Source organism: Rosa chinensis, chromosome 5 (assembly GCF_002994745.2).
Source record: "Rosa chinensis cultivar Old Blush chromosome 5, RchiOBHm-V2, whole genome shotgun sequence".
In the NCBI taxonomy this organism is placed as follows: domain Eukaryota; kingdom Viridiplantae; phylum Streptophyta; class Magnoliopsida; order Rosales; family Rosaceae; genus Rosa; species Rosa chinensis.
The window spans coordinates 31387890-31409546 of NC_037092.1; the positions used below are offsets into that span (position 1 = coordinate 31387890).

The 21657-nt window shown below is 37.9% G+C and overlaps 2 protein-coding genes across 4 annotated transcripts; both read left to right on the forward strand.

Annotated features, from left to right (window-relative positions):
- Window positions 1-8037: 8037 nt before the first annotated feature.
- LOC112167438 (calcium/calmodulin-regulated receptor-like kinase 1) lies at window positions 8038-12766 on the forward strand. Of its 3 annotated transcripts, none has more exons than XM_040507213.1 (8): window positions 8038-8386; window positions 8912-9547; window positions 10238-10391; window positions 10726-10852; window positions 11139-11224; window positions 11331-11402; window positions 11577-11777; window positions 12173-12766. In XM_040507213.1, exons 2-8 carry the CDS (start codon window positions 9231-9233, stop codon window positions 12506-12508), a joined length of 1293 nt encoding a protein of 430 aa, XP_040363147.1. In that variant the 5' UTR covers window positions 8038-8386; window positions 8912-9230; the 3' UTR covers window positions 12509-12766. The 3 variants fall into 3 exon arrangements, with proteins under 3 accessions (XP_040363147.1, XP_024160231.1, XP_024160230.1); XM_024304463.2 differs by having other exon boundaries at window positions 8038-8253; window positions 9176-9547; XM_024304462.2 differs by having other exon boundaries at window positions 8039-8386; window positions 9176-9547.
- Window positions 12767-13331: 565 nt separating this feature from the next.
- LOC112165808 (50S ribosomal protein L24, chloroplastic) lies at window positions 13332-15316 on the forward strand. Its single transcript, XM_024302476.2, has 4 exons — window positions 13332-13491; window positions 14068-14106; window positions 14603-14833; window positions 14943-15316. The coding sequence occupies exons 1-4, from the start codon at window positions 13381-13383 to the stop codon at window positions 15126-15128; spliced, it is 567 nt and encodes a 188-aa protein (XP_024158244.1). The 5' UTR covers window positions 13332-13380; the 3' UTR covers window positions 15129-15316.
- The last annotated feature ends 6341 nt before the right edge of the window (window positions 15317-21657 follow it).

The following is a 21657-nucleotide window of genomic DNA, read 5'->3' on the forward strand; positions in this document are numbered from 1 at the left end:
TATTGTCTCATGAGTTGTTACGAACATGCATCAATATATCCTCAATCAGAGTTCTTCATTAATTGGATGCAAATTAAAGTTGTGTATTTGTAAGATATACAAGGTATATTCAGATTTGTTTTTTGTACCTATGTGATGCTTTTTGATCTGCTTTTAATCTCCAAAAGACCTAGTTAGAGCATCTTTAGCAGACTCTCTATTTTGACTCCTTAGCTATTTTGGAGAGCATGTATAGCTTTTTATCTATTTTAGCAGCTGCACCAGACTCCTAAGTGGCTCTCTATTATAACTTTTAGCTATCTCGCTCCCAAATATAGAGAGCGGGATGAGACTCTCTATAATTTAAAACATTCCTTTTAAGTTATTTTATGTAATTTATAAATACATTTAAACTATTTAATCTTCATTTAAAAAATAATATAAATTCAAAACTAGAAAAAATAGAGAGCATTGATGCAGACGTAATTCTAAAGTGACTAGCTAAAATAACTTTTTAGCTACTTTAGCTAAAATTTGACTCAAAAATGGCTAGCATTGCTAAAGATGCTCTTAGAAGGCAAATATATATATATTTTTTTATTTCTAAGAGCATTTTTAGTAGAATCTCTTTCTTAGCTCTTTAGCTATTTTAGAGACATTGTTTAACACTTTATCAATTTTAGCAGCTGCAACAGTCTCCTAATTAAATGACTTTTCATTTTAACTTTTAGATATCTCGCTCTTAAATATAGAAAGAGCGAGATGAGGTTCTCTATTATTTTCGTAAATTTAAACATTCATTTTAAGTTATTCTATGTAATTTATAAATGCATTTAAACTCTTTTTTCTTCATTCAATAAATAATATAACTTCAAAATTAGCTAAAATGGAGAGAACTGATACAAATGTATTTAAAAGTGGCTAGACAAAATGATTTTTTAGTTACTTTGGTTAAATTTTGATTATAAATGACTAGTATTGCAAAAAATGCTCTAATATACTAAACTACCGGTTTCCGACAGACACAAACAAGCACGTACACCAGATATATGATGAACTTTACGAAAATATTATGAAAACAAATACACAGCTAAATTAATAATTAGTCATTTAGTTGGTCAAACTGTTTTTTTTTTTAGAGAAAGATAAAAAATTCATTCAATCAATCTGAAAGCATGCATTTGGGGGGGGGGGGGGGGGGGGGACTTCAACCAAAACCCCAAAAAATCGCGGTTATAGGTACTATTAGACTAATGGGTCAAAACTCTAACCACAATTCACCCCTTTCCAAGGCTACCTTGATCATATTATCCCGAATGACCCAGTAATACCTAGTAGTCAACAGCAAAAAGACTGTGTCATCTTCAACACTGTGGCAAAAAAGTACCAGGACCCCGTGTAAAGGATCGCTCGTCAGTAGATCGCCCACAACAGTAAACCGAATTTGAAACAAATCGTCCTCGGGAATGACACCATTTACATGGCATAACATCTAAACCTAATCCTAGATCAAAAGAGTAGGAACACAAACCTGACTCAAAGGAGTAGGGACTTATTAACCCTAACCAACAAACTAACTGAAAAAACAAAACCTTAACAAAAAACTAAAAGGAAGCAGTTGCTACCGACAATCCGCTGCCAAACAACAGTTGCTGGACCGCCATGCCGTCGTCACTCGATTGGTACAGGCACCATCGCTCCACCCCACTGCAATTTTGTTTTATGATGAGCCCCAACCAACAAAACCAACCACCGCCATATCCATCCTCCATGCCAACAGACTCGACCAGTCTTGAAAATCCTCCTCCAAAAATCCATATGCCCAGCCGCCTCCCGCCAACCTCTATCACAGAAAGACATAATCAAATGTGATGAAGACCAACCCCGCCTTCCCACCCGGCACCGAACACTCCTGTTCTTGGCAAAAATCTGCACAACTTGACATTGGAATCGTTGCTATCGTCGTTCACTCTTGACCATATTGAAACAGCCATAAGATGAGCCGACGACATCATCCAAGGCAAAGAAGAGTCGCTCGCAGCGACTTCGCCTCCATCCCTACGGAGAATCTAAATACCCGTCCGACAACAACCACCAAGTACTAGGGAAGCCAGAGGCCCACACCAGCACTGGGGTGCCGCCGGACGAGACCGCACGACCAAATACGAAAAAACCCTAGGAGCTTCGAGAAATCTGTTCCTTGTAGACGTTTTCCAAAATGTTAAAAATTAAAAATAGCTCGAGTATTATTGTGTTTTTGGAAATATTATACCCAACATAAACATAAAATTAATTTATGGAACAGATCATAATCTGTGAGAACATCTCTAATGCTAGATCAGTGTCGTATTATCCACGTTTACATATCGTTGTCGCATTTGCAAATCAAGCTTTTCTCCACAGGCAGCTTTCATGATTCTATCATTATTAATATCCAAAGATACAATAGCTTTCTGTTCCTCCTTTCTGATAAGGAACTGGATTATTCTAACATAAAAATCATGACACATGAGTTTTTTCCGATTAGTATCATGACAATGAGTTGAAGAAATCGAATAAAATGTTAATACAATAAAAACAAGCATTCAGGGAACATCTATGTCATATTATAATGTTATAAAAAATTTGATAACAGTAAAATGTATAGTTTATTTGTTCTCTCTCTGAAGGTCAAATACATAATTAGACTTGAATCTGTTTCATTTATACTAATATTTTACGTAAGTAGTGTTCACGTGATCATATATTTTGTAATCACCTACTATTTGATTTAACGGTTAAAATTAAAACACTTTTTTTTTTTAATCAAGTGAAATATCATTCAATAAAACTGCAATTATAGCACCCAAACACGGGCTAACACTCGAGTAAAACAGCACCAGACAAGTACTGCACAAACTTACTCTGAAGACACTAAACTGAACCGTCAATGAATCCAACGATGAAGACTAAATTGGATGGCTAATCGAGTTAGCTAGGCCAAAATAAGTAGCAACATCTGGGATGGGGTCAAGCCACCATAGATAACTATAGGGCGCGGCGGGCCATCCCAGGATCTCTCGGAAACCTCAGCACAGGCTGATACTAAAATGAGTGGCCAAAAGCCGGCAAAAATCGGATCCTATTAACCCTAAACCAACCATCCAACTCAAACCATCTGTCAGAATCCATGACACTAACCCTAACGAGTAGGGACTTATTGACACTGCAGAAAACAGAAAAACACAAACCAAACAAAACTAAAACCAAATTAAAACACTTAAAAATTATTCTTTAATCTCAACTTTTATTATTAAATCCAATAGTTAGTGACTAAAACTCAAACTTTAATATTAAACTCAAGGGTGAGCAGCCATAAAATTTTTGATCACCAGTGACTGTATGAACATTACTGTATTTTACGTATCTTGGTAAAGATAGCTATGCATGAACTTGATCATGAAGACTAACTAGAACGGTCTAACTAGAACAATATTATCACTCTAGATATTTGTAGGTGACTCGAACCTAAATCTAAACATTAATCTAATGTCATTTTCAATGAGGTTACTTGTGGGGTTTCACCTGTTCATATCTTAAATTTTCTTGCTTTGTCTATTCGTCATTTATTCTTTTTCTTATTGCATTAGGTGGATATAGTGTTGACAGTTGCTCACTACCAATATCAATTTTTCATACCCATTAACGTCTAAACAACAACCACCACTTCATATTCTATTTTCTAATACACTATACAGTATACACATAAGTTATATAGCAACAGCTGAGAATAGTAATTACTCTACTGCATCCGTTACCTTCATTAGTATATGATAAATTGGTAGCATATAATCCGAATTCCTATTACTCGAAATGCAGTTTCGATGATCATGGCAGACTTAAAGGAAATGAGCAAATTAAATTTCATTCATTTAAAAGTATATCTATTAAGGAATTGCACTCCATAATAAGCATCAAATTAAGCTCAACAGGAGTAAGAGTCGTCGATCAAAAAACCGTAAAGCATAACCATTTGATCCGGACTTATATATATATATATATATATATAGAGAGAGAGAGAGAGAGAGAGAGAGAGAGAGAGAGAGAGAGAGAGAGAGAGAGAGAGAGAGAGAGAGAGAGAGAGAGAGAGAGAGAGAGAGAGAGAGAGAGAGAGAGAGAGAGGATTAGAAGCGGACGTCTGCAGTGCTGCAAAAGTGTAGACATCCATACTTTTGCCGCAATTAGGCACCGATGGCGGCACGACTCTTGTCGGACGCCAGACGTCGATCTTGAGCTTTTTCTTGCCAGTGGACTCGCCGGATACCAGTTTGCAATCGACCTTGATCAGGCTTGAAGTTTTAGGTGAGGTCGCTGCCCAAAACCTTCGACCTCGATCGATCTCCTTGGCCTTCATCTTCAAGGTGAAGCCGTCCGGAATGCCCCTTGCTTCCATCCTGCAAGAGCCGCTCCGTCGTCGGCGCTTGATCTCTGCAAAAGCATGGACGTCCACACTTTTGTGACAGTGAGGACGTCCGCCTTAAAACGGGTCTCTCTGTGTGTGTGTGTGTGTATATATATAATTACTTTATCTTGAAATAAAGAGAACCTGAATTTTAGACCTCGTCGATCATTGTAGAAAAAATACATTTAAGTCTAGTTAAAAGTTGACTTTCTAGTTATCATAAGACAATAGGATAAAAAAAATAAAAAATGAAAGATAGAGAAGGATTAATAATGATTGAAATAAGCATAAAATGAAGAATGTCCTGTTTCTGGTGGCTTTCTCCGGGTACCTCACACAGAATGCTATACCGCTCGAGGTACTGATCCAACTCCTTAATCCTGTACCAGTAACACACCGTTAGAGGAATAAACCGTACTGGACGGTTTATGCCTCTCCGATGCTAGAGTGAGATACTAATATATAAATGAATTTAGTAATAGTGTCAGGAAAGGAGTTATTACCTTCAAAAAGGTAGTTGTGTTGGTCTTTTATAGGAGTTTCCCATTTCGTCGATGTGGGACGCGGCTTGTCCCCTTTGCAGTCATATCAGCTTTCTGGTGTAATTAGATGGACTGTGTTGGCCAAGTCCGGGGCTCTTGGCGTCCGAGGTGGTTCCTCCGATGAGCACCATCATGGTGGGTTGCGAACCCGGCCCATGGTGAGGTGCCTGGGTTCTCCTACGGGCCCCAGCTGATATTGCCAAACCTTAGTGGTGAAATATCCATCAGTATGTACATGTCCTATGATCTCATTGCCATGCTAGCAGTGATTTTGACAGCTCATCATATTAAAATCCTAAACTAAATGAGATGTGCGAGCGAGAAGAGACCCTATATCGTTCCATCTATTGCAATAATGGTTAGAATATGGCAAACCCACCATCTTCCACTTGCACCTATGGCCGCACTAATCACCACAATTGCTAGGAAGGTAAATTTCCTAAGAACTCGATTTACAGACTCAAAACTAAACTATAAGTGGGTAGGAGCCATCATTCGAAACGGATCCTCGCACTTACATTTGTTATGATAAAATTTCAAATTAGCTAATACTATAAAGAGAGAGTTTATCTAAATTTCAAATCACTGATTTCAGTATATTAATATATTTTTATGATATACAAAAAAAAGAAAAAAGAAAAAAAATTATTTTTCGAGTTAAAGAAACGTATATTCATCTAAAGCCAGAATAGGCCATTACATATCCTTTCGCTGTCATTTAAGGGTATAGACAGATAAGAAGTTAGTGGTAGTACCCACAAGTGGTACATACATATAGTCATATTCATTATACATTCAAATACATAGAGGTAGCGAAAACCCTCCTTTGGTACTACTCTAGAGGCGCTAGAGATATATAGAGTGCACCATAGTGGTGCTTAGCTTCCTAAATATAAGGAAATTATTGTAAATTAGACTTAACTAAAAAACATAGAAAAGGGCTAGGGCAAAAACCCTAGCCTAAATTAGAGAGCCCACTAGGGCAGCCCAAAGAGAAGAGGCCCAAACTCAAGGCCCAGCTGGACATGGTTGACCCAGGCCCAGACCACCCCTCCACCAGGCCTGCAGTCGCCTGTGCAGCGCAGCCTACGAGTCCAGCCCTGAAACTCGCCTCACCACGATCCACGCCGTCGAACTCCGCCAGAAGCCAGCACCGCTCTGAGTCCCCAAGCCAATGACATGTAGCGCCTAGCCCGAGACCCGCAAGTCGCATTGTTGCCCAGACCCGAGCCTCACAAGCCGTACCGTCGCTAGATCAAGCCTCAAGATTGCCTCTGGCCCTAGCTCGAGCGATCCCTGCATAGAAAACCACCATAAACGCCAGAAAAACCAGTCGACCTGCATCCAAACAGCCTGCCAAATCACAGTTGAACAACTTCTCTCCCTATCTCAACCCAGGGCATTGAAGCGCCCGTCCGGCAGTCAGCCCAGTGACGGCGTAGCGAAGCCGGCGCTATCCATGGCCGCCGCCAGACAGGGAACTGTTTGGTGGTGTTTTCCTCTCCTGTGGCGCTAGGGCTAGAGAGAGTCCTTTGTTGTTTATACGCTAATCTACCTTCTAATATTCTGTATAGGAAAATAAAACTTTAAAAGAAAAAAAAAAATTTCTTCATAGAAAAGTAACTTTGGAAATGCTAAATATATTAGAGCATATATATAGTAATTATTGTGTAATTTACAGTATTGCTATGCTATCATAATAAAAATTGACAAAGCATGTACATGATTATTTCGAGAAGCTGCACTTTTCTCGATCAATAGAAAATTCATCCATGACTTTCTTCAATATATATAAATGGCCATTAGCCAGGTGATAGTTTCTTAATATGTAATCTGTTCCACGTACATTATTTACATGTCAAATGACCTTCAACCTTGAAGTTTGATTATATATACCAATTTTCTATATAATGACATAATGGTTGAGAAGGACTTGAGCTGATTCATACCAAGTCCGAATTAACTATTAAGCAACTCAATCTCCAAAGAACACATACCAGTTTCCTGAACAATGACATAATGGTTGAGGATGACTTGAACTGATTCATACCCAGTCTGATTTAAGCAACTCAATCTTCAAGTCCAATAGGAAATACATACTTCTATAAAAGACAGCCTTACCTAATCACGTACAAACTACAAACTACTGATTAAGGTGATCTCTGTCCCTAGTCCCATCAGCCCCTTATTAGGCAACCAAATGCAACCATACAAAACCTGCTACAGTCCTACCCAATGTGACAAGGTCAAGGATCATATGAGAAAATTTATGTGCTACTCTTGGATCCCTTTATGACATTCAAAATTTAGATCGGACAATAAAAATTGTGTTTGTGTTTTTATTTTTTAAACTGGTACACACCGAATTGTCACCATGAAATAAATAGCCTACGAACAAGTGCACCAACCAAGTATTCAAGATTCATCCTACCCCAATAATCCTTTTAATATACTCAATTCAACAATGCCCTTGAAGAATTTTGAGAAATGGATAATCATATTGATCATCTTCCTTGAAGGTGAATCTAGCATTTACAAGACCAAATCAACTAAATCAATTATATAAATTAATCTAAACCAATCAACTAATCAAGCTAATTTAAGGGTAATTAAAATCAACTAAAGACTAAATTTAAGTAAGTACAGTGCTTCATCTTACAACGAGAGTGTACTTTACCTCATTGTAAGAGAAGGACTCTATACTAACGTCTCTTCGAGAAACATAAAAAAAATAAAATAATAATAATTAGTCAAAAGCTTGAATTCGGCAAACTTGTAACATCACAGTGAAAAAAGATCCTACATAGACATATCCGAAGACAACTCCATCACTGTTTGGATCGACAAAATGTAATTTATAATCAAACAAAAACTTACAAATATATCAGAAATCTCACGATACTTTAGAATATGACAATACTAATATTCTTGCATTCACTTAAATAGTAGACAGATAAGAGTGGTAAGTGTGTCATAACGAGTCGGATTGACAGACTAATCACACAACATGACAGAACAGTTACCTTGTTTAGTAAACGATTATTATTAGTTTTACACAAATTCCCAACATCCAATAATTTGGGCATATTGGTCCAATCCCAGAAAGCAAATGCCATTGTATATAGGGAGGCGGGTCTGAATTTTCATTATACATGACAAGCGGCGACTCACGGAATTTAAAAAGCAAAAAACCAGAGCATACATACATACCATTCTTACTGTATTTCCAGATTGCTTCGTTATTTTCCCAGACACCAACTTATTGTTTCCTGTGTTTTCTTCAAGAAAATTGTAAATCCCTTTATTCCCTTAGAATCAATCTCTCTCTCTCTCTCTCTCTCTCTCATTTGGTGGTTTTCCACACTTTACTTCCTCGCAACTCTTTCACTGTTGTCATCCATACTCGAACAAAATGTGTTAACAGGTATGTAGTGTTTAGTGTGTCAGTGAAGCTCTGCCCTTTTGTTATATTGTTTCTGGTGTGATTTGTTCTTCTGGGTTTTGGTTCTACTTTTCTGGGTGCCCATTTGTTTTGGTTTTGGTTCTGGTTCTGGGTCGTCACCCTTTTGTGGGTTTTTCTTGATTCTGGGTTTGGGTGCTGAGAAAGCAAGAAAGTTGAAGAAATGAGACAAAAAGTAGAGACTCTGTCTCTTTGTGTTTGATCATGGGATGCTTTCTTTTCCTATTTTTCTGAAGAGACCAAACAGAGCATTATTGGATCGTTGGGGATCGTATGGGGATCTCAGTTTAGGTTGATTTCTTTGGGTAAATGGGAACCAGATCGAGTAGTTTTCTTTTACTAGCTTCGATCAAACATGGAATTCTGCAGCATATAATCTAGTGTTGCCGAGTTTTTATTTTTTTTACCGTATTAATTAAGCTTTTATTTGGATAAGAGCAGAAGAAAGTTGATAACAACTGTTATCTCCTCCCTTATTGTTGTACATAGACCTTTTAATGTTTAGAGTTCCAACTGTTCTAGAGCTTGAAAGTGGATTAATGGGATGCCGGGCAATTTGGTGTTCAAAATGTTGAAATGGGTGCTTGTGTTGTCATTTCTCCTTTAACGCTACGTTGGAGTTTGTAATTTTAAGTTTGACTTATTTTTATGGCTATAAATCAACAAATTGTTCAATATTGACTTGAGTTCTTGAATTTGATTGTCCTTTCTTGACTGAGTCGTCCTCTCCTAAGATTGTTGGGTCATTTGCAGGTTTGCTAAATGGCTTGGATAATTGAATAGGGAATACTAAATTGTAATTGAGGAGATGAAAGGCGAGCCAGTTGGACTGATCATTGGGGTTTCTATAGGGGTAGTGATTGGAGTGCTTTTGGCAATTTCTGGGTTCTTCTGCATTAGGTACCATAGGAAGCGTATGCAAATAGGGAACAGCAGTTCTCGAAGGGCAGCAAATCTTCCTATTCGTGCTAATGGCGCCGACTCTTGTACAATTTTGTCAGACTCGACACTTGGTCCAGACTCACCTGTCAAATCTGAACGGACTGGTGGTTCCTTCTGGCTTGTTGAAGGATTTAAGAGGAGTAATGTAGTCTCAATGTCTGGAATACCCGAGTATTCTTACAAGTAATGTTTCTAGAAAATCTATTTCTCTCATTGACTTCCCTTCCTGATTTGGATGATGCATCTTTTTATCATATCATTTCTCCTTACATGTGATGATGATGTTCAGTATGATTAATTCATAACTTTTTCTACATATATGCTAAGTTTTCTTAGAATGGGGTGGCTTTAGACGCAGGCACCTTTCTTGTCTTGCACAGAATCTTATCAGTCGTGTTTATGGAAATATCTGGTACCGATGCTGACAATGGCTCAATTCTGAGCATGCATGCATACTTTTGATGGAGAAACTAACTGGAATAATTGTAGTCAACATATAAATGTTAGACGATCAATCTAACCTCCAATAACCATTCATATGACAGTCTTGAGTTTCATAAAATGCATCATCTGATACACAATTTATTGAATGGCATAATAGAAAATCAAGAAGCTTGAAATGCCTAGAAATTACTTATTTTGCTTCAGCTATCATGTCAGATACCTAATGCATACATGTATGCATCATTATGAAATGCTCAATTACTTCCTTCCCAACTCTTAACTGCCTATTACTCCTTTTCTGTTTATTTGTTAATAAAATTTACAATGACTTTTCATTTTTAAACAACTTAATTTTGCATACCGAATCCTAGAGCTCACTCCTTTTCCATTTGGTTTGTTAATTTTTTTTTTGTAATGTGTTCCATACAGGGATCTGCAGAAAGCAACCTATAATTTTACAACATTGATAGGGCAAGGTGCATTTGGTCCTGTGTACAAAGCTCAGATGTTAACGGGTGAGACTGTTGCCGTTAAAGTGCTTGCAACTGATTCTAAGCAAGGGGAGAAAGAGTTTCAGACAGAGGTAGTGATTGTAAAGTATTTTTAGGATCCCTGCAAGAGTTGGCGATTAATCATAAATCTATTGGAAATCTGTGCAGTTGTATGGGAAGATAACTTGTTAGCAACTATGAATAGGCTAAATTTTGCCAGAAGTTATCAAATCCAAAAACACTTGATCATTGACTTCTTTCTTTTTGAATTATATACTCATTTTCTTTTTCAAATGGCATCATTGAGATGTCTTGTTACTCATATGTGTTATATTATATTATTATATATCTTCTTTTTTAGTATAATAAGTATTTCAAACTTTTTTTTTTATGTCAGTAACAGTCCTTCACTTCTTCTACCTTCAGGTTAAGTTATTGGGAAGATTGCATCACAGGAACCTCGTGAACTTAATTGGATACTGTGCAGAAAAAGGCCAACATATGCTTATTTATGTCTACATGAGTAAAGGGAGTTTGGCCTCTCATTTGTATGGTAAGTTAGCTTTGAAATTCACATTGTTTACTTTAATGGAATATTTTAGACTTAATACTCGAGTAGTGTTTGTTTTATTTGTAGTCGTTATTACATAACTTTATTCCAATTCCATTCATAATAATGAGTGCTGTGAAGTGCCAACCTTGTGTGTATTCTTGTAACCTTGCTTTGCACTAAGCTAATCTAGAAATAGAAAGCTCAAGATTAGAATTCATCAAATGTTGATTCCATGAGCCCATATATAATATATTTAATTGAAATTAACATGCTGTTCTTCTTGCAGATGAAAAGAATGACCCATTGAGCTGGGATTTGAGGGTTCATGTAGCTTTAGATGTTGCAAGGGGCTTGGAGTATCTTCATGATGGAGTAAGTAAATAGTACCAGACTAAACAGGGAACTTTGTTTGTGCCAGTACATGCATGTTCTTTTATGATCAAGGTATTTATTTATTGATTTATAATTTTCACTTCAGGCAGTTCCTCCTGTAATACACCGGGATATCAAATCCAACAATATCCTGTTGGATGAATCCATGAGAGCCAGGGTATGACCCTTTTGCTAATTTTTTTCATTTTCCACGAGAACTTTCTACCAGAATTTCACTCTGTGTGAAGGGGAGTATTTAATTTACTTCGTTTCCAAATATGGAAGAAATACTTGCATTTTGGATTACATATTTGTTTAATAGATGAATAATGGGTCTTGCTGGATCATTCAGGTAGCTGATTTTGGACTTTCAAGAGAAGAGATGGTGGACAAACATGCAGCTATTAGGGGAACCTTTGGCTATCTAGATCCCGAGTATATCTCTACTAGAAATTTCACCAAGAAAAGTGATGTTTACAGCTTTGGAGTTCTGCTGTTTGAACTCATAGCTGGAAGAAATCCTCAACAGGGTCTGATGGAATATGTGGAGCTTGTAAGACTCTCTCTCTCTCTCTCTCTCTCTCTCTCTCTCTCGCTCTGTACACAAAACAGAAACTTAAGGCGACGTAATTTGACCCTATTACACTTTTCATGGAGGTTGCAATATTGATAACCCAGGAACATAACAGTTTTAAAAGTGTATTTTTAAGTTGTTTTCTTACTTGTTTGCTATAGTGATAGTACATTAGAATGCATGAAAAATGCATAGAAGGTGTGATTGCACTTGCTTTCTTCTTTAGCGGTATATAGATATGAAGAAAATAGGTGCTAGTGTTTAGTCTTCATAAAGGAAGACAAAACCATTCATTCATCTTGCAGAATCCCACTTATAGATCCAGCAAGTGCTATTTACTTGTATGTCTAATGAATTGTCTATATGAATAATAGGCGGCAATGAATACGGAGGGGAAATTTGGGTGGGAGGAAATTGTGGATTCCCGTCTTAATGGGAACTTTGATGTGCAAGAGCTCAACGAAGTGGCAGCTCTTGCATATAAATGTGTCAGCCGCTCCCCAAAAAAGCGGTCTTCCATGAGAGACATTGTACAAGTGCTATCACGAATGCTGAAAGTGAGGCACAATAGAAAGCACCATGCGAAATCATTGTCATCCACAGCAGGGGAAGTTATGATTGACGTGAACCAACCAGAAACCAAAATTCAAATGGCTGAACACCAAAGAGATGAGTCTATGGACAGCACAGCCGATACATATGATTTATAGGCTTTAGTTTTTGCATTTGTTCATTCATTCTGGTTCTTGTATTGTTGGCTTTGCCTTTTGATATATGTGCAGTCTTTAATGGGATTGAAACAGCAGATAGTGTAATTCTGATGTCTGCTCAAGTGACATAGGATTTAGTTCAGCCTTCTTTGTACACAGCTTTTTTTTTCTTTTTTCTTTTTCCGTTTTCCCCTGTTTGCTCAAAGGACAGATTCCAGATTTATATACCATGCTTGGAGCAATTGAAATGTAGGAAAATTTACCTTCCTTTCCACTTATTCTCCACTATTTGCACCAGCACATGATTTTGTCAATGACTCAATGGGAATATGCAGCAATGCTTTTGTCCTTTAGGTGATCTCCCAATTGGCCATCACCTTCCAATTGACTCACATTACCTGATGAATTTACCTAAATCTGTTTTTTTTTTTTGAGAAAGATTTTAAACTTGAGACATCATCTAAATAATATCAAAAAAAATATCGCCAAGTCTATAACTTATCGACACCTCCGTCCATTATGAATAATGTAAACAATGTTCATATGGAGCAAGAATGACAATCAAAATTTCGTCTGGAATGAACGAACACTCAATTCGACCCATAAAACATGAACACTCGATTAACGAGCTTGGGTCATATATAATTTGAAATTCCAAACGGTCCCCAAAAAAAAAAAAAAAAAAAAAAAAAAAAAAATATATATATATATATATATATATATTTGGGATGATTAGCAACGTCGTCGTTTTGTTTTTATGGGGTGCCAGCAGTCAATAGAATTACTAAAATGCCCCGAGTGGCCTATGTTGTGCTCTCTTCCTCTGTGTGTGTGTTATCCATTCATCAGTGACAGCCAAATTCAGTGAAGCAATGACAATGGCAGCCATGGCTGCACTCCAGAGCTCGATGACCTCCCTTTCTCTCTGCTCTAACTCCTTCCTGGGCCAACGCCTCTCACCCCTCACTATTTATCCTGTTCCGGTACGTTTTCTTTTATCTCATTCAATCCTCAAATTTCCTGTGTTTTGCTACTCTCAGCTCCTTGTTTAGATTGAAAGTTTCAAACTTGGTTCTGGTTCCTTTTTGGGAACTTTGAAATGGGTCTTTGTGAATTATTGGACTGGGCACAAATGTTTGTAAAGATTGTTGTGTTTAATCAGCCTTAGGATTAGAAATTTGAAAAGGTGATGGGTAACATTGTAATGGGTTATTGTACAATTCACACAAACAAAATGTTCATTTGGTTTTGGTTCTACGTTGCTGAATTGCTTTGGATTGGCGAGGCTGTAGAAAGTAATATTGCCCGTGGACGATTTCGAACTGCTTTGGATGGTACTTACCTCCCCTTCATTCATATAGTACTGAAATGTATGAGTTAAATGCTCTGAAGTGGAACTTTTGGGTTTTCAGTTTAATGATGAGTGGCTTCGTTCTTGTGGTATTACGTTAGGTTTATATGACAACTGTTTGGGAAACAGTTCTAGTTTGAGTGGCTTTGATTACTTTGGAGATAGAGGAGTAATTTCATAATTGTTTTGCTGTTTGTTCTTTGTGCAGGGTAAGTTAACATCAAAGCCTTGTCTGATTGTAGTGAAGGTTAGTATTATGAGTATGGTTTCGCCTAATTTATGTTATGACTTTCTCTCTTCTTTAGAATGCATATGATGATTGTATTAACCAAAGGAAACGAGTTTGTTAATTTTGGACCTAAAGGAGGGTAATGAAATTGCTATCTTTCTAAGAGGTTAGAAGTAATTCTTTATCTTGTTTGTCTCTTTGAAAGCACTTTTAAGTGTGCAATTTGTCTTTATAATTGTGGTATTTCATCACACTATGGGATATTCCAGGCGCCACTTGTGGAAAAGCCATATAAAGGACACCTTGATTCAAATAAAACTTCATTTCGATTTGCATGGACATATGGCATGGTTCACATAATTTTAACCTTCATCGTGTTATAAGAATAGTCTACACAAATTTTATGTAGCATCCTTTTCTTAGTGACAATATATTTTCCTAGATGGGCTCTTATGTAGAATTATTAGGCTATACATTCATTTCCTGAAAGGTTATTGTTTTCTTTCTCTGACAGTTGAAGCAATGGGAGCGGAAGGAATGCAAGCCAAACAGTCTTCCAATTTTACACAAAATGCATGTTAAGGTTGGAGATACAGTGAAAATCATATCTGGACATGAAAAGGGTAAAACTGGAGAGATAACAAAGATCTTTAAGCACAATAGTACTGTGATAGTTAAAGACATAAATTTGAAGACAAAGCATATGAAGAGCAGAGAAGAGGGTGAACCAGGACAGATTATTAAGGTTCCTTTTCTTTCCTAAAGTCATAGCCATCAGTTTACTCTTTCATCTGTTTACTTGTGTGCCAGTTGCATTTAATTACGAATAAACATTCTAATGTAACATATTTCAGGTAGAAGGAGCTATCCACAGCTCAAATGTGATGCTTTACTCGAAAGAAAAGAACGTAGCAAGTCGTGTGGGTCATAAGATCCTGGAAAATGGACAACGAGTTCGCTACCTCATTAAAACTGGTGAGATAATAGACAATGCAGAGAACTGGAAGAAGCTGAAAGAAGAAAAAAAAAAACTGAAGTAGCTGTATCTGCGTAAGGATCCAATTCTTGAGTCACCATTGATGTAGTTAAGACACTTGAGATGTATTAATATCAATTTGCTGTTTGTATTTGACTGAGGCACATGCAACAGAAACAAAAGTACCCCAATGTAATTTTGTTTATTTGTATTGGTTGGTTGTCAAAATGGAATGTTGATCTTCCTCCAAAATGTGCAAGTAAATTTAAATCCTTGTTTGAGTAATGCATCTTGAATGGATTGGATACTGGGGCATGTGAGACTATAGGGGTCATCATGGGCCGGGCCAGGGCCGGCCCTATCCTAAATTTTAGGGCTTAGGGTAGGGCCGGGCCTAGTCAAAGTCAACAAAATTTAAGGCGGGGTAGGGTAGGGCCGAGGCTTAAATATGCCACTCTTACCCGCCCGAAAAGCCCGAGTCACTAGGGCTAAAAGGGCCGGGTCGGGCCGGCCTTCCAAATAGGGCCAAATAGGGCCGAAATGGGCCTAAAAGGGCTTTAATTTGTTTAACAAAAAGAAATACATTATTCTTTTTTCCTTAAAATGTGGCTCCATGGTCATATATGTTAAAGTAAAATGACAATTGGAATTGGTCTACTCATTTCATTTCATAGTCCCTTTATATAGGGATAGAATTACAACGGAAATATCGATTACATTAATGATACTAAATGCTGATTGATCCGTAATTGCACTGATTGATGGTAATCACTGATTCCTTGATTCCATCTCCGTCAGTTGCTTTGACGAAGGCACACAATATGTTTTTCCTTTAACACTCCCTCTTGTGCCAAGTCAAAGACGAAATGGTGCATGAGTTGTTGTCTCACTAAAAACCTTGCCAAGTAACAATAAAATCCTGTGGGACAAAAAATACACCTTGGTCGAAGGAAAAGAGCACAACGCACCTTCTACATTTGAGGATGACATGTGTGTATTAGACTCCCCCTGACGTCTACACCTCCCCCTGATACTTGCATTAATCAAGGAAGTTTGGAAAGACTTCACATTCCTATGTTTTTCACATGTTTCTCAAATGTGGCATTGGGCAATGATTTGGTGAACAAATCTGCCACATTCTCCTCAGACCTTACTTGATTCACTTAAATCTTGAAGAGAGCCTGTTGTTACTGATTGTAGAACAACTTTGGCGATATGTGTTTTGTGTTATCACCCTTAATATAACCTAGCTTCATCTGTTCGATGCAAGCTGCATTGCCTTCATAAATGCAAGTAGGCTCTTCAGTGGTAGAACTCAAACCACTAGTCCCTCGAATATGTGTAATGATAGTTCTTAACCATACATACTCACGAACCGCCTCATGTAGAGCAATGATCTCTGAGTGGTTCGAGGAGGTAGCCACAAGGGTTTGCTTGGTTGATCTCCAAGATATCGCCGTGTTCCCATTGGTAAATACATAACCAATTTGAGAATGATCTTTATGTGGGTCAGACACGTATCCAACATCAGCAAAATTGACCAAAACGTCATTTGGCGTTTTAGTGTAGTGAGTGGCGTTTTCGCCATCAACATTTCCTTTAGAGATTGCTGTTCCATCTACGGTTCCTCTTGCCTCTCTATAGGGAAAGAACAGTCCCAAGTCAATGGTTCCTTTTAGGTATCGGAAAATGTTCTTGATACCATTCCAATGACGCTGCGTTGGCGCTGAGCTAAATCTAGCTAACAAGTTCACTGAGAATTCAATGTCTGGTCGAGTACATTGGGCTAAGTACAATAATGCGCCTATTGCACTTAGATAGGGAATTTCAGCTCCCAACACCTCTTCGTCATCTTCCTTTGGACGAAATGGAGCTTTCTTTGCATCCAAGCTTTGACCGATCATGGGAGTGCTAGCAGGATGCGCTTTGTCCATGTTAAATTGCCTAACTTTTGGACATACGCAGACTAGGGGATTAGTATTCCACAAACTCGGTGTTCTAGTTCAAGGCCTAGACAGAATCGAGTTTTCCCAAGATCCTTCATCTCAAATTCAGATTTCAAATAGCTTGCGGTTTCTCTTATTTCATGAAGAGTATTTATTATGTTCATATCATCAACATATACTGCTATAATTGCAAATCCGGAACTTGTTTTCTTTATGAATATGCAGGGGCATAATTCATCGTTCTTATATCCCTTCCCAATCAAGTAGTCACTTAGACGGGTATACCACATCCGCCCGGATTGTTTCAATCCGTAAAGTGAGCGTTTCAACCTAATTGCAAATGCACTCCGTGGTTTAGAGTCACTTGACCTGGGTAATGTAAGGCCATCTGGCACTTTCATATATATATATATATATATATATACATATATATATATATATATATATATATATATATCTCTGAATCTAGATCCCCATAGAGATATGTAGTAACTACATCCATGAGCTGCATTTCCAGTCCTTCGGAAACTACTAAGCTAACTAAGTAGCGGAACGTTATAACGTCCATTACGGGAGAGTATGTCTCCTCGTAGTCAATTCCAGGGCGTTGTGAGAAACCTTGCGCCATAAGGCGAGCCTTGTACCTCAGGACTTCATTCTTCTCATTACGCTTTTTGACAAAGACTCATTTATGTCTTACAGGCTTTGCACTTGGTGGGGTTAGCACTACCGGACCAAATACCTGTCTCTTTGTCCGAGAATCTAATTCTGCCTGGATTGCTTCTTTCCATTTAGGCCAATCTGATCTTTTTTGACATTTTGCAACAGAGCGTGGTTCGATATCATTGTGTTCTATGATTCCTTGAGCAACAGTATATATCATCAATGTGTATGGAAGATCTTTCTATCAACTCATACGCACTCTCATAATCCTCTGAGATTTCTTTGTTCTCTGGAATCATTTTAAACATCGGAGCGTCCTCCAGTATTGATTCATGGACATAACTATAATTAGAGACAATCTCATGAGAGGGATTCTATACATTGATGATTGGTTTGTGCCTTACTCGCCCTCTTCTTCCTTGGGTGAGTGTCAATCGAACCAAGTGGCCTCCCCCTCTTCCTTGGGGAGCCACGGCCTCAACCACACCTCCACTAAGTGCGGTTGCAGTGCCTCTATCTCCAGCACCGTGCCCTTGTTGGGGACTTCTAACCTTGTAGGCACATTTGCAGCTGGTATATGTGATCTCATCACTTTTGCGATATTAGTAAACGCATCAGGCATCGAATCTGCTACGTTCTGAATATCGATTATTCTTTTCACTTCACTTTCACTTTGTGGAGTGCGGGGATCAAAATGAGACAGAGTGGGGATAAACCACAACAATTCCTGCCGTTCCCTTGGAAAATCCTTTTTCCTATCTCCCCCTAACGACGGGAAGACTGTCTCATCAAAGTGACAATCCGTAAATCTAGCGGTAAAGAGATCGCCTGTCAAGGGTTCCAAATAGCGGATAGTTGTTGGGGATTCGTATCCAACATAAATACTTAATCGTCTCTGAAGACCCATTTTGATGCCCTGTGGGGGCGCAATAGGCACATATACTGCTCAACCAAATATGCGTAAGTGTGAAATGTCAGGCTCATATCCAGTTACCAACTGGTATGCAGAAAATGGTTGGCTAGCTGTGGGTCTGAAACGAATAAGTAAAGCTGCGTGCAATATTGCATAACCCCAAGTAGATATATGCAGGTTGGTGCGCATAACCAATGCCCTAGCCACCATCTGTAGCCTTTTGATGGTGGCTTCTGCAAGACCGTTTTGTGTATGCACATGGGGTACAGGATGCTCTACATCGATCCCAATAGGCATGCAATATTCATCAAATCAAATGCTTTTGATGTAAACTCTCCAGCGTTATCAAGCCATATAGACTTGATAGGGTTATCAGGGTGGTGAGCCCTTAAACGTATAATCTGTGCTAGGAGTTTTGCAGCATTTCTTGTGGACAATAAAGCGACATGTGACCAGTGTGTCGAACTATCCACCAGAACCATAAAGTACTTAAAATGGTCCTCATTCTGGATGGATAGGTCCACAGATATCTCCTTGTATCCTTTGTAAGAATGGAATGTTTTATTTTATATCTTTAGCATAGGAAGGTCTCGATCCTTTTTTTGCTAAAGAGCAGGCTTTGCAAAAACGAGTGAAGTGCCTTTGAAATAGTCAATGAGGCATACTGGGAGAGTGGTAGTGCTTCTGGTACTTCAGAAGGCAATGACTGCATTTGAGCAGTACTAGAACCGACACCGTGCAATGTGAAGGATTTTTGTCCCCATTTTATTTTTCACTCGAAAGAAGGGATGTTCATATGAGTTCGTTAAAATACGGATCATCATGTCACGACCGGGGTGCCCTAGGCTGTCATGCCAAAGCCTGTATGAGTCAGTGTCCCACATTTCACTGTTGGTGACAGTATAGGATTCAATGATCCGAATCGTAGTGAGGTACAGTCCACTAGATTGACTCATAAGTTTCTCTAAAATGTGTTTCCTTCCACATTCATTAGAGGTAATATAAATGTATTCAGTTCCATTCTCACAGTGTGTTTTTACATGATAACCGTTGGCACGAATATCTTTGAAACTTAACAAGGTTCGATTAGCACTTGGTGCATACAGAGCGTCTTTGACTTTAAATATATCTCATATTCTTTAGAGTATTTCTATTTTAGTAGAATGATAATCTTTTCATTCTAATAATAATTTTTTCTCTAGATGTATTGCTTTACATCTTTATATTGCAATTTCGAACCATGTAAATATGTGTAGTAAATAAATTTGAATAAATTCAGTGCTTGAGAACAAAATTCAAAATTTATTAATGAGCCAACGATAATCAAATCAAGGTCTTGTTCTAATTCATCAAACCATTATTGAAATAAACTTTAAGACCAAGTAATAGTCTAATTAAAAATGAGGCATTATGCCTTCACAACTGTTTTTGGAAAATAAAGTAAATAAAGCAGATCAGTCAAAATCTGGGGCATCGGTTGACTGAGCAAGTTCCTTGTTGCCATTAAAGTCTGCAATTGTGAGGTTGACGTCTGGGTCATGACCTCCTTCTTCCATATAGTGAGCCTCTTATTCTTTAGACTCCCTATACCTCTTGTAATTGGCTGCTACTTTGTTGCTTGCTTGGCAGTTCTTGTACCAATGCCCAATGACTCCACACCTATAGCATGGTTCATTGCCAACTCTATTATGTTTGACTAAAGGGTTCTTAGGTGCCCTTTGCACCTTGTTTCCATGACCACTAGGGCCAGCACCACCATCTATGCGCCATACATTGGGAGGGCCTCCACGGCCCATATCACGACCCCCATGTCCCTTGCCAAGTGGTGCATTGTTGCCAAGTGGGTAGGGATCAGCACGTCTAACCCCCTTTGCATTGGGGTTCTTTCCACCTTTCACTTTGCCATAATTAGCCTCAGGAATTTTCTTTGTCCCAACAGGCCTGGCATTGTTGTTCAAAAGAACCTCATTATGCTTCTCAGCCACTTGCAGTAGGTTGATCAGCTTATTGAAAATTGTGATTCTTTTGTTATCATACTCCAGCCTATACTGGTTCGCTAGTATAATTGCTGAAGTAGGAAAGTGGAAAGAGTCTTCTGGATCATATCATCTTCTGTGAGTTCCTTTCCACAGAAATTTAGACGTGCCTTTAGGCGCAACATGTCCTTGTTGAAGTCATTGACCTTTTTGTGTCAAGCAAGCGGATTTAATTCCACTGAACTGTCAGTTCTGGGAGTAAGGTGTCATGAATGTTCCCAAAACGTCCCTTAAGGGCATCCCACAGTTCTTTGGGTGTCTTTAACTGAAGGTATTCACAGCGTAAGCTAGGATCAATATGTCGCCTCAGAAACATTAAGGCATTTGCTTTCACCTTATTAGACGGTCCATCGTCTTTGGGGTCAGTGGGAGTTTGGATGGTGGCAGTGTAGTCTTTTGCCACAAAAGCAGTTTCTACATCGGAAACCCAACGGTGGTACTCAAGTCCTTCTGAGTCCAAAATGTCAAGTTCAGGTCGAGTTGGATCAGTCATCTACATAAACAAGAGGGAAGATATAAATTAAGCAGTCATAAAGGCATCCACGTGAATTATTTTCCAAAAATATGAATTAGATTTCAAGACCAAGATTCGTAATGGTCACATTTTTTTTCGATGCTATGTGAAAATACTTTATCACAGTAAGTTTGTGTGTATAATGTGCATGAATTTTCATTATCATGGCAAAACGCAATTTTTGTATATTGCATTCTAAAAATAAGCATAGCACATTTAAACATAGCATATATAAGAAATAAAGTACATGGCATGCTCAAATTTCATAAATATACAACAAATTATATACTACACATAATCATAGCAAATTATATAATGCATAAAATAAAATGTAAACAATAGCATAATACAAAGCATGCGTAGACATAATTTATATAAGCATAAATAAAATAAAAACATGCTCAAAATTTCATAATAAAAACATAAGCAATAAAATATAAAGCATGCTTAAACATAATTATAAATCATGCTTAAATATAATCATATAAAACATAAATAATAAGGCATGCTTAAAATGATCA

Excerpts from the sequence above, each read along its gene's own strand:
- LOC112167438 (XM_040507213.1), top strand. The coding sequence starts at position 9,231 with ATGAAAGGCGAGCCAGTTGGACTGATCATTGGGGTTTCTATAGGGGTA. Across the intron at positions 9,548-10,237 it reads ATACCCGAGTATTCTTACAA|GGATCTGCAGAAAGCAACCT; the intron begins GTAATGTTTCTA and ends TGTTCCATACAG. Across the intron at positions 11,225-11,330 it reads TGGAGTATCTTCATGATGGA|GCAGTTCCTCCTGTAATACA; the intron begins GTAAGTAAATAG and ends TTTTCACTTCAG.
- LOC112165808 (XM_024302476.2), top strand. The coding sequence starts at position 13,381 with ATGACAATGGCAGCCATGGCTGCACTCCAGAGCTCGATGACCTCCCTT. Across the intron at positions 13,492-14,067 it reads TCACTATTTATCCTGTTCCG|GGTAAGTTAACATCAAAGCC; the intron begins GTACGTTTTCTT and ends TTCTTTGTGCAG. Across the intron at positions 14,834-14,942 it reads AACCAGGACAGATTATTAAG|GTAGAAGGAGCTATCCACAG; the intron begins GTTCCTTTTCTT and ends AACATATTTCAG.